Here is a 13,958-nt window from a genome sequence, read left to right as displayed (position 1 = left end):
GAATTTCCACCGAGGTCATGTGATATTACGCCGTGTGATTTCTTTTTGTGGCCTTACCTTAAAAACACTATTTTTGAACTGCCTATTCCTGATTTAAACCATCTGCAGGCTCGACTTATAGACAAGATTCGTGAAATTAACAATACCCCGAGCATCTTAGAAAATGTCTTTAATTCTTTGAGGAACAGGTGTGAAAAGTGCTTGGAACAAGGAGGGGGACACTTTCAGCAGCTGCTTTAATTTATTGTTATAACAAGGAGGGGGACACTTTCCGCAGCTCCTTTAATTGTTTGTTATTGTTATCACGATTATTCTTTAAAATAAAGTTATATAGTCATTAACGTTATTGAAACTGACAGCTGCTATACAGCTCGTTGAGAAATGAGGTTAAGTTGGTCGCTATAAGCTGCTCCCTACGTCCAATGTGTCAGAGCCAACTTTGACCACGTTTTTATTTGAACGCTCGTTACGTTTGACTCTTGAACGACTTTCGTTAAAATGCATCTTTCTTTGTTAAAATTTCAAAAATCACGTCATTAGGAGTGAAACAAAGGTGAAAATTTGTATAATTTACACTAATTCGCTCTTATTTAAAACTTTTCCATAATATTGCATATCTAATTATTCAACAACTGTCGTAGTTTTTGGACTTTTCTTCGTAAACGTGTCTTCTACGAATAAACTTGAGGAACCGCTAACTGCTCTGTCGGAATCTGTAAAAGGGGCTGTTTCCTTTCATCAACACAAAAGAATAAGATGAACATTTCCCCTAAAACATTTCCTAATTTCAAAAGCTGGACCTAAAACAAAGTTTTTCATTAGTTACCCAAGAATCATTAAAGATTGTAGATTTCAGATTTGCTATAGTGCTGTTTCCTTATAGTAGTTACCTACATTTCGACAAAAATTAACCATTGCGATGGAATAAGAGAGATCTGAGGCGTTCCAACTACCAAAAAAGTTTTTAGAACAGCAAATGATCCATTCTAGATTGGGTAGACCCTTTCTAATTAAAATATGTGTGCCTTTTGAACGACTTTCGCTAAAATGCATCGTTCTTTGTTAAAAATTAAAAAATCATGTTATTAGGAATTAAACAAATGCGAAAATTCTTATAATTTATACTAATTCGCTCGTATTCAAATGAAGGATAAATTTAACTTTTCCATAATATTGCATCTCTAATTATTCAACAACTGAAGTAAAATAATTGGGTCGTTGTTGGGAAACTCTAACATTGTCATAGTTTTTGCACTTTTCCTCGTTAACGTATCTTCTACGAACACACTTGAAGAATAGCTGATACTTCATTTGAAATACTCTATTGGAATCTCTAATATTCTCCTCAGCATCAAATAACTTTTTTTCAGACAATTGAGACCCTCTTTAATATCGACGCCAATTGTTAGTTGGTTAGTTTTTTACAATACATCCAGATTGAAGCCCATGTCTTCAGTGGTTTTTGAGTGATTGATCAGAAAGTCCATCGGCAAACATATCGCGCGCAGATCGTATGTACGTAATTACAAGCACTGATCGTAATCATTTCATTCAGACTTCACAAATGTGTCGTTGGTAATTACATTGATAAACTGCATATCTACCGATGCTCTCTTCAACGTGATGTCCACATTCCTCGTCAAAATTTCCGTCGACTGTCACTCAAAAGATGTGTTTGGTAAACCTCACTTTGGTGTAGACAGCTGAAGTGTTTACGTGAATTTTATCTCGTTATAGATTTAATTCATACGACAGTATATTTGTTCACTGATAAAACAGATCACTGGCCAAAATTATTGACGAGCTATAGTAGCCGACAGCCAACAGGAATCTTGAAGAGCTCGACGTAAACACAGATAAAGTTGATATTACAAGAGCTGCATCTTGTCATAAACTTTTGCGAATAGGCTATTAGGTGATCGCAAACTTTCAGGGAGCATCGGTCGATATGTACCTTTTTCCAAGAAACCAAAAATTGAATTGGACTTTCTACCACCAATAAGATTAAAAAAATTGGCTTGATTCGTTTTTTTAAGATATCGAAAATATTATTCATTTGAAATTAATCTATTGAGCTTAAAAAAATGTATACCGCACAAAATAGTAAATTCTTTTTAAATTCTATGTAAATGGAATTTTAAAGTTCTCGAACAAATCTGAGTTGTCCACCGTGTTAAATAGGAATATAGAAGAAACAGGCACTTTAGAAGAGTAACTCTTTTCGAGAATATTAAGTATTACTTACATCTTTATCTTTAGTTGAAAAATCTTTACAATTTAAATATACTTGTAGGAAGCAGTTGTGGTCTATATAACTACTAAGCAAAGTAATTATTAATTGCAATATAAATAACCTCCAAATTTACTTAGAAATAAATAATCTGAAGTAGTACCTTCTTTCCGGCGCTTGGCACTGGACAGCCAAAACTGTTAACAGTGAACCAGTTACCAAAAATACGAATTCACAGATATGTTCCAAGCGTACTTCAGCAGTAAATTCTTTATTTCCAAGATTCCTATTCCACATTGTATGTTTTATCCACGTAATAAAATTCTTTTTCCTCTTATATTTTTTTATTTGGTGTTTCAAATCTTCACTTGGAAACTTATTGCTTCATTTAACCTGCAAGATCAAGAAAAGTTTTATTTTTTTAAAACCAATATTTCTGCTTTCAAGTAGTCTTTCAATAAAAATTAGAAAAGGTTTCATTACTTTTAACCCAAAATATAATGAAAATTACAAAACTGTTAGGTCATATGTAAATTACTAGCAGCGTTTATCTAGCCACGTAAAAGATGTTGTGAATTCATATTTCTTTCTCTAAAAACAGATCTATACTAGTAAATGAAAAGTAAACATGTAGGTAATCAGTAAATCATCAAAATTTATGATCTGGAATGAACGTTAAGTGGGACCTGTTCTACGTTCTGTTCATCCGGGATGAATCTTAATGAATGAAACAGAAAGGGAACCAGTTAAACATCACATTCAGTGATTCTTGATGTTTCCATTAAATGCGAAATTTGAGATTCCTATAATTAAAGTTTTTGCCTTTGTTTGTTCTCTTTCTAAAGGAGTTGTTAATTATTAGATTATGATTTTTAAGTGGAAAGAAGATCAAGCCAACAATTTAGTATTGTTTTAAAAGCAAACAGCCCTTTGGGTATTTTTGGTATATGGTTATAAATGGGTATTCTTTTATTGCAACGTATGAATATAAAATGAATTCACTTTAGATGATTCATCTGCGCTAATAATAATCAAATGTGTAGGTAACGACTGTGAATGTGCCTTAAGAAAAATATGTTCTATATTCTATGTTCTATAACAGGAAATTTAGTAGAAAATGTTTATTAGGTACTATTGCTTAGTCCAGATTTAAATGGTTCTTTTTTCAGTACGGCATACTATGTGTACTTTGTTTCAGATTAAAAATTGTTCATCATTCCTGCTTATGCTATTAAATTTGATAGATATGAAATAATCAGATGATTATTATATATTTCTTTAAATTTTATGATATATTGGAAGATATGAATATTTTTAGCCACTTTTAATTTTGTTTAGATATTTAAGTAGTAGTCAAAGTTTATTCACATTTTTTCTTTAGGTCAATTAAATATTTTTAGTATAAATAAGTATAATCGTCATAAAAAATTTAGACAAGTTACAGAATACATTCAAAATAAACGGCAATTACTTTTTCCAAATACAATTAATGGTTCCAAATAATAAAATTAACGATAAATGAAAATTATATGTTTTTTAACCTGTAGATATGATTTGTTACATTGTACATGATGTTTTTGTAATTGCATTTATCTCGTTACAGATGAAAGAGATGCCGTACAGAAGAAAACGTTCACGAAATGGGTCAACAAACATCTAAAAAAGGTAAGATCTCCGTTGTTGGTTATTAATAATAATAATTCATTGTAGCACTTATCTTACATCCATATAAGGATAGCGGTTATTTATTGCAATACTCTCGACAAGTATCTCACCTCATTTTAATTGAATTTAATAAATAAAACCGTTATACTTTCTGCAATTATACTCCACAGATGTAGGCATACCGAAAAAGGTATGTGTCATTGAAATTCCAAAATATAAAATCATTTCTGCAGTACATTTCAAGATAATATTTCAGTTTTTATTTAGGGTTTTAGAGACATTTAGTGTTACACTTGGCAAGCTATGTATGATTTATTTAATTGTTCATTGCCATTCACCAATATCGGTAATACAGGTCGCTTACTTACCGTTTAGAGTTTAGAGTGAAATTAGTCATAAATCAAAAGTTGACTATAATGTAACATTAAAATTGCCTTTTAGAATGTAGAACAAATCATCTTCTATAAATTATAATTAATCAGTTCATATGAATAAATGATATGGATTTGAGAAGAGATTAATTAAATAAAATAGAGGCAATGTCCTTACATAAAAATAATAATATTTACATTCCATGTAATAATATTTGCATGCAACGTAAAACATTACAAATTTAAAATACTTCTATTTATATTATTGTAAATACAGGTACCTATGTGTGTTATGAACCATAAATATAAAGGAATTAGGCAAACCAAACATAGTAGGTAATTAAATATTTGTCAACACGAAATGAAAATAAATACAGATAAAGTGCAGAAAATTGGAATTGGAAATCAGAAATAGACATCTAGTATTAGGTATTATTTTTAAATCGTACATTTTTTATTATTAGAGCAACTGTATTTTTACTTTACTTTTAAGAATAATTAAAATGAGCTTTAAAAATGTTTATCTTCTCCATTGTACAAGTAATAGGTATAGGCATAGAAAAAGCTATTAAGAAAAGTAATGCAACTGAAATATCAGTAACAAACAATACTTTTAATAATACAAGTTTTTGAGTTATTTAATTATTTTTCATTTATTTATGTTGGATATTAAATGAAAAAATGCAAAATTGTTGTCGTCTTTCGCCTACTCTTTGAAGAATCAACCGAAAATATTAACAGCCTATGAGGAAGCAAGGTTCGTATACTCTCTATTTTTAGCCCTTACATAAAATCGGGAACAAAATATTTATTTTCGGTTTGAACTTCAGCAAATTTATGTTTTCAGTCGCGACCGTACCTACATCCTAATGTCAACGACACAACAAATAAATTTAGAACGTACACAACAGCTGGTCTACAAAGCTCGTTATTGAAGCGACTGTACAATATTTACTAATTGGTACTGGAGCACTTTGAAAGCTTCCTTTCCTTTACGTAATTTAATGACGGGATCATATTTTAGAGGCTGTATTGTGTAGGAAATAGTACAGACCGTGTGAAACCTACTACCACTTCTCAAAAATAGCTTTCATTAAACTACATTCAACGTACATCCTTATTTTTTTACTGGAGTTAATGAATATCTTGAATGTTTGACATTTTATGTAAACTTAACGTTTGTAGATGATGGTATATAAATCCAAGTCAACTATATCATTATAAATTTCAGAGCGGATAATATTTGATTAAAAAAATATTTTATTTTTGTTAGTTTTATATCCAGTAACAAAGATTATCTGTGTTTACACCCTCAATTCTCTCTAAATATAATTACATACTATCTATACAAGGTGAATCAGAACTTATCCAAAAAAAAATATTTGGATGTACAAGGGACTCTTACAAATACAATTTTGTAAAGAAAAAATCAAAAGGGGCAGTTCAAAAATGATTTAAAAATACACTTCTGCATGGCACTGGAAACTGGTCNTTAATTTGTGGTTTTAAATAATAAAATAATTTGGCATACCTAATGTTACAATAACTGTTCAAAATTTTAACCTCCGACGGCGACGTGTAAACACGTTGGTTCCGTCTTACTCACAATCAGTTTCTATGAACGAACACAAATGTTGTCTTGCTTCACCGTAAATTAAAACGATGTTCATCAACTTCGAGTTGCTATACACGCAAGATATTTTTGACACTACACTAAAAAACTATTGTAAAAACCACAGATAACAGGTAAACACTAATCCAACGACGATTGTAAAATCGGATTTCTGTATTCGGAGTCGCTGAGGCCACGCGTATTGCGAATGACGCTAGAGACTACAGATGTCCAGCTATGTAATGCTTGAATGTACTACAACTTTAATAATTTTTTTCTCAGAAACTAAGGATTTTACAAATTTCTCATGCCGCATCTATTCCCAATTTTTTTGGATAAGCTATGAATTTCACCCGACATTGAATTAATACGATTTTCCTGTTATGATTCAATTTATAGTTGTTCTTTTTCTTAAAGTATTTCAGTTATTCAGTTTATATTAATATTATTTTAAGTCTTGACAGAAAGATGTACGACCACATTTTTCGGCACTTCGACTTCCGGAAATTTAGATTTGATCGAAATATAACACACTGGTTTTAAGAAGTGCCAACTGGCAGTATACACCTCTGTAATTCTATTGATGTTCACAATTGATGTGGTATATTTTCCAACATTTTATCTACATCAGAAAATTAAAACATATTATTTTTTTAATATGTTCTATTTTTACTCTAAAATCCAGGGCAAAATGTAGTAATTTTTAGAATATTTTAAAACATTGATATGCACGTATTAGCATCACTACGTTTTTTTATATTTTTCTGTGCAATTCCTTAAGTGTTGTCAAATTCATCCATTTTAGTGACATACCTATACAAATAAGGTTAACAGTTAGATTTCTTAAAAAAATAATATTTAGTTGCAAATTTAATTGAAAATTTAAGACTGTGTTTATTGAATTTTTAAAAAATATAGTTTTAGTTGTTTTATTTAGATAGATATGTGAATTATTTTAAAAGGTACTTATATTTACCAAAGAAAAATCTCGTATTTTGTGGTCAATCGTCAATCTGGTAATGAAAGTTTCCTTTCATTTCTTAAAGATATATGGAAATTATTGTCTGCCGCTGACTTGATGAAAAGACTAATGTTGAGAAAAACTTATCTCGATATACCTATAATAACCCTGTACATTGACAAGTTGATCCATGAAACCGTTTTCTGTTCTAAATGATTAACATTTTGGGAAAAATTAAAGGAGCACGTTTATTTCTCCTAAACATTACATCATCAATATTTCTCCACTTTTCGCACATTTTATATTAGATATCGTTTAAATTTAAAAAAAAAGAGTAAAACAAATTTCAAAATAATATTTTTTTTGGAAAAGTTGCTGGATGTTTGAGAAAACAAAACAAAAACACAGTCGTTTCTGACAAAAAAAAAGAAAGTTTACAAAATCTTTTGATACATTTTTTTAACTGGAAAAAGTAGTTTTGGAAAAAACTGTTTTTTGAAACTTAAGTAAACTTCGCAGAAAATATCGAAAGTCAATATTATGAATGTATGTAAATCGAGGAATGAATACCTTGGGGTATCAACTTTGCATTTAATGCAATTAAATAAAGTTTAGTTAGTGTAACTATGTTATGCAAAGGCCGACACATGTCAGAAACAAATATAAATCATTTGGAACAGAAAAACGGTTCGATGATCTTGCCAATATTTGTAAATTAGTTATAGATTTTCTAAAAAACCGCAAAATGTATTTTCTTGCACTTTCTTCAAATTAATGTCAAGTCCGAAAAATTGTTTAGCATTCCGCGGACCTAAAAGAAAACTTGATAATTTTTTCTCGAGGTAATTCTTTTGATTGCTCGAGAAAAAGTTTCTTGGAACTAGAGAATTAAAAGCTTCAAAATGATTTTTTTTATTTCAGCACGACCATTTTCCCTGAGAGCCTTTCAACTTTCAAAATCACTAAAACATTTTATGGATTTTTTGTTCCCTAAATTATTTCCAGTAGTTTATAACAGTATATTTTATATTTAAATTTATACATTATTGAAGTATCTACTTCAAATTGAAACCATATTTTGTTTTGAACCCTATTCCTAATCCGAGAATGTCAAGACAGACAAAGAATGTGCCGATCATTTGTCACTTCTGTCATCTTTGCCCAAAGCTGTAAACATCCAGTCACCAGCTAATTAATAATCGTCTGCTTACTTTTATTTATTTTTAATGCATGCAAAATCCAAAAAGCCTTTGTATAAACCGCGTTTGTTTACAGAAATTCAGTAGCCTTTGTTAACCGGTGATTTACTGACTTGAATAAAAAGGAAGGCTAGACCCATTAAACCAGTAAAACTCATTAGGGTAATCATCTGGACGCGGCTATAAAAGTAGAAAACAAATAAGGAACTCACTAATAGCTCTCGAAGGATGCAATGATTTCGTTAAAATTAAAATACAAAGGAAATAAGCGACTACTGCTAATTCATGAAGAAATCGCCTGCGCAATTAATGCAATAGAAATTATTAGTATCACCGCTGTCTACCTTAAATGGGCAAGACATTCTTAAATGAATCAGCGGGGAGTGAATCATAAATAAACAATCAAATTCCGTAACACGTACTTACGTGATCATGTCCGCACTGTTTTTGTTAAGTCTTTATCTTAGACTTGTTTTCCAACGTTCATCCTATCATCAAAATGAACAAGTAGAGATAGTAATGAGTAGAGAGCGGACAATGTGTGTATTTAACCCGAAGAATAGGTCAAATTTTGGTAGAGATGTGTACGCGTTCAAAAATGTATTGTGTATAAACTATGTAAAATATAATTATTATGTATAGCAAATATATCGTATTATCCTCGCAAAGATTTGTACNGGTTAACAACCCAAGTCATCATCATTATCATCATTATCTGAGGAATTAAAGAAATCACTTTCATCACTATCATTATCGTCTATGCGTATTATAAGTTCATTGACTTCGTCAATGAAATGTTCGCGGCTAATATATTCTTCTTCTACTTTTTCCACATGTTGACAGACATTGTTCCATACATCATTTGTGACATTTGCCAATTTTTCTTCTGCTAATCTCCAAACATCGTCCATTTTAAATGTCGTATTGCATATTCCTACTTCATTCTTAACGATTGCCCATATTTTTTCTATTGGATTCAATTCAGGATGATACGGTGGTAATCTCAGCACAATATGGCCATGTGTGGCTAATAATCTATCCATTATAGTAACACTATTTTGTGGTTTATTAAGTTTTATTTTTGCATATAGTTCAGGTTTAGTTTCTTTGTCTCCAAAAACAATACCACGTTCTCTGAGCCAGTGTTGCATATCTGCTTTCAGCCAGTTAGAAGTTGGATTAGGCTCTACCAGCACATTATGATACGATGCATTATCGACTACTAAAACTGAATTGGGATCCAAATTAGGAATTAATTTTTCCTCCAGCCATTTAAAATAGTTTTTTTGATTCATATCATCGTGGTAGTCTCCTGTTTTTAAACCAGATTTAAAAATCAGTCCGGCATTAGGAACAAATCCTTTTTTACTTCCAGCATGGACAACAATTAGACGTTTTCCTTTGGCTACAGGTGATTTTAAACAATTCATTGTACCATCGTCCCAAGTTTTTGCCACAGTATGACTACTGTGGATGTATGTTTCATCACTATACACAATATTTTGCCCTAAAAAAACAATTCTTAAAACAAGTGGCCGAAAAATAGTAGTAATTAATAAATAACAATAATTTTTATTTTTCAGTTACATTTTGAACATGAAATTATAAAATGCAAAACCAATATACCTTCTTCTTTATATTGTTTTAATTTCCTTAAATATTCTGTGCGTTTTAATCGTATGTCCGTTGTTTCGCATAATGCTTTTCTATTATCTTGACTTTTCTTCCAACGAAATCCCAGTTTATGAATTATTTTTCTAAAACTTGAAATTTTTCCAATTAAATTCAAATCATTTTTTACAGCATCAAACAAGGCTTTCATAGTTACACGTCGCTTATAAATAGCTGCGAATCTATAAACTTCGGTTCGAATTATTTCTTCATCAAACTTATCTAGGGTTGTTCTAGGACTTGGTTTGTTTATTTTCTTCCTAGGCGACGACAGACTAGCAGACGGACTAGCTTCATGTTCACGTATTATTCTTTTGATCGTACTTAATGAAACACCTGTAGCCTTGGCTACCCGGACCTGAAGCTGTTCTAACTTAAAAGGATTTTTATTTTCTTTTTCTTTTTTCATAAATTCATAAACGTTGTAAACTATCTGACGTCCTTGACTGTGCACAACTTTCTTATTGTTTTTAGACCTATTAAAAAATTAAAATCCAATTAAACATTTGTTTATGCAGGTCTGAATTTAGAATAATAATAATTTACCACTAAATGTATACATACATTTCGTAAAATGATCCACTTATATGTTTTAACTATCAGTTTAAAACTGGGAATAAAATTTGTAATCGGATTGTTTACGCTACGAGAATAATAGGTGTAATGTTTTTAGGACGTAGAATAATTTAGGCGACGGTCGGAATTATGTTTCTGCGCATATGAAGGTCAAAGCCCATAAGATTTTAAAACAACTCTACCTCGATTTAGAAATTATAGGTTTTTTTTTAATTTTTTTTCGTATGTATTTTATTTGTATTTTAAAACGGAAAACATGATTATGCACGTGTGGAAATGACCTTTTAAATTATTACTATTAATTATTAAACAAATAAATGTCAGTCTGTCTTAACTTGCCTCTTTTGAAAATTAGAAAAAAATGCTAATTAAATATTATAAAATTTTGTACAGGATAATGTCTTTGGAAAAGAAACTTAAAAATGTAATTAAAGTAGGTTTAGGTATTTAACCAACCCAGTATTCATACAGGGTGCGGCATTAGTGCGTCGAAGTATGATATCTCGTTTATTATAGAAGATATCAAAAAAAGTTATTTACAAAAATTGTAGCCAACTTAAAACTGCACATTTTAAAATTATTTTCGTATATACAGAGTGTTACGTATTACCAGGGCGAACCAAACATACTATTTTTTAAATGGGATACCATATATATTATTTTAAATTTAGATTAAGCTCCCATGCTTCCAATATAGGGTTTAATTATGTTATTCGGGGTATTTCAGGGGTATAACAAGTTGGTTAATATTATAAGAATCTCGTCTTAACAACGGATGTTTTCTAATGTTTTATAACAATTTGTCCCACTCTCATTTGCCCAACTCGCCAACTTGTTATAATAGGAATTTTTTTAAAACTCTTTTTGTTATTAATTGGTAATTATCTCAGAAATTAATGATTTTAGCTACAGGGACTGCTTCATAAAAATGAAAGAACATAAAGTGTATTTTCAGTTTTTAAAATAAAATACAGGGTGATTCATTTAAAAAAATTGAGAAAATTATGTGCTCGAGTTTTGGCTCGCTCCATATTCAACTGTTGCGATAATAAATAAATAGCACTTTCTCGTAAAACTGTAGCAATATCAAAAAGTTATGCCTGCAAAAAATTATTATTAAGTTGTTCTGTTTAGGGTATACAGGACGATGAAATGGGAATGATTCTCGTATACCATTGACCATAACTTTTGAAATATCCCGTATAACATAATTAAACCCTATATTGGAAACATGGGAGGGATGAGCTGAATCTAAATGTGAAATAATATATAGGGTGTCCCATTTAAAAAATAGTATTTTTGGTTCACCCTGGTAATACGTAACACCCTGTATATACGAAAATATTTTTAAAATGTGCAATTTTAAGTTGGTTACAATTATTGTTGTAAATAACTTTTTTCGATATCTTCTATAATAAAAATATCGTACTTCGACGCACTAATGCCGCAACCCCTGTATGTATTTATGGAATGATTGTGATTTATCGTAAAAATAAAAAATGTTTTAAAATATAGATCCTTCGTACAAAAAATAAAATAAAAAGATGGTAAAATGCCTCCGTGGCTAAATACCTATCTCTGCCAGGCCAACAGATTGTGCCGTCGGTTTTGCAGCTTTTAATTTTAGGTATATAAAAAAAATAATTGAATATCAAGATATTATTGTGCAGCATTATTATTTTGTATACTTCATAAATGTTTGGAACAGTCATTTTATTTCCTTCACTTATAAAAAATTTCACTTCACTTTCACTAGCTTGTGATTGGTGTAATTTTTCACTAATCAGCCATCGCATTATCTGTAGACGTAACGGTTTGTCATTGTTCATTGTAAAAGAATCAATAATGGTGGTACTACCAACTGTGCAATGTTGGTTGCCTAAGCTCGGTGGTCACGTGACTTGTAATCATGTATGAAGGCTCTATGTATGTCATGTTTCACTCATGATTTGAAAGTAAATTTCATTTGAGAAAAAATATATTATCTTTCTCTAAAAGCAGTTACAGAGTTCGTCTATTACGTCGATTAAAGTCACAAGGAGAATATCTCCAAATTATAGATGACGTTGGTATCGAAAAATATTTTTCGTTCACAGGAACTTTGGCAAGCGATTTCCCTCATCACCCTTAAGTTGCAAGCAGATTATGTTCTACGAGCAAATACATTCTTTAATTATATTCTAAAAAAAAATATTATGAAAGTATGAAAGCCGCCTCCACAGAGCCTAGTCGGATAGCAAGGACAGGTTAAAGATTTCTAGCTACGGCTAAGGAAATGCAATGTTAGTTTGTAACTATCGACGATCAGGCACATGGGTATAAAAACCAGAAAAACTTTCTAACAAATATTCTCACAAATAAAAAGGTTATTTGATATTACAAAATTGAAATCGTCCTGTATCTTTTAAATTAATCAAGGTACGATTTTCGATTTTTTTTCTTGTAAGTTTTCTCGACTGCTTTTTGTCTACCTATCTAATCTGGAAATACGACACATCCGTCAAATATCTGACGAATGGTCCTCCCTATACAAAATTACAGCAAATATAAAATTTTTGTTGACATTCAAGCTTTGGTACGCCTATGTTTTCCTTTGCATGTTTCTAACTTTCATTGTGGGCTATAAATCTGTATTCGAAATTCACCCATAATCGTCTGACCTAAAATGGCCGAAAATAATGTCTGCCACTATAAAAAAATGCGGCGCCTTACTGCAAATGGCCGGAAGGCGGGCAATATACTTTCAGATAGGAGTCTGTATATTTGGCACGTATCTCTTAACAGGGAACGGTATTGTTCGGTGTATTTCTTATCCCTGGCATCGTGCCATGACCCAGTAGTTATCGATTTCATGAGAGGCCCCTGCTATGTATGTACCACATTACTTTAATCAGGTCAACTCTTAACTTTGACTGGTTGATAAGGATTATTACATTTGTAATTTTGATCGATATGAGCTAGGATTTTGAACACGAACGCAGAAATTAATGGCCAAAGTTGAACACACTATTGCCGTGATAGCCAGAAGTTAGATATGTGGAAGTATTCTATACAGGGTGGCACAAAAGTATGGAAACCCCTGAATAACTCGTCAGGAGTGCATTTTCTTGAAAAATGATAAAAACAAAAGGTTTAGGATTTTTCCCTGGCTATTCAATGGCGCCTTTATATTCGACCTTGACCTTGACCTTCGGGGTAATTTCAAGGTCAAAATTGTTTTTTCAAATGAGAATTTTTTATTGCGGATTGGGAAAGCAGGAAATTTTACGTCCAAAAATGGTCTTGGCCATGACTTTGACAATGACCTTGCTCTTTCCAAATCCGCAATAGTAAATAGGGGTTCCCATTTAAAAAACTTAACTTGACCTTCAAATGACCTTGAAGGTCAAGGTCAAATCCAAGGTCACCATCGGATAGCCAGGGAAAAATCCTTACACGTTTGTCTGAAACATTTTTTTCCAAAATGCATTCTTCGAATGTTCTGCCGTACCGGGACTTTTGGAAGTCGACCCACATTTGACCTTGAAGGTCGTTGTCAAAGTCGTGGTCAAGACCATATTTGGACGTAAAATTTCCTGCTCTTTCCAAATCCGCAATAAAAAATAGAGGTTCCCATTTGAAAAGTCAATTTTGACCTCGAAATGACCTTGAAGGTCAAGGACAAGGTCGAATA

General features: G+C 31.3%; 1 protein-coding gene across 28 annotated transcripts in view; it reads left to right on the top strand.

Annotated features, from left to right (window-relative positions):
• Positions 1-13,958, top strand: part of LOC108907022 (microtubule-actin cross-linking factor 1) — a 389,967-nt gene that overhangs the window by 182,332 nt on the left and 193,677 nt on the right. For all 28 annotated transcript variants that reach the window (XM_018710510.2, XM_018710500.2, XM_018710502.2 and 25 more), the window contains exon 3: positions 3,834-3,895. In XM_018710510.2, the coding sequence (XP_018566026.1) occupies positions 3,834-3,895 (62 nt within the window). The remainder of the gene's footprint in view (positions 1-3,833; positions 3,896-13,958) is intronic.

The sequence above is a fragment of the Anoplophora glabripennis genome, unplaced genomic scaffold (assembly GCF_000390285.2).
Source record: "Anoplophora glabripennis isolate ALB-LARVAE unplaced genomic scaffold, Agla_2.0 scaffold166, whole genome shotgun sequence".
NCBI classification, from domain to species: domain Eukaryota; kingdom Metazoa; phylum Arthropoda; class Insecta; order Coleoptera; family Cerambycidae; genus Anoplophora; species Anoplophora glabripennis.
This window is presented reverse-complemented; position numbering and strand designations above follow the sequence as displayed.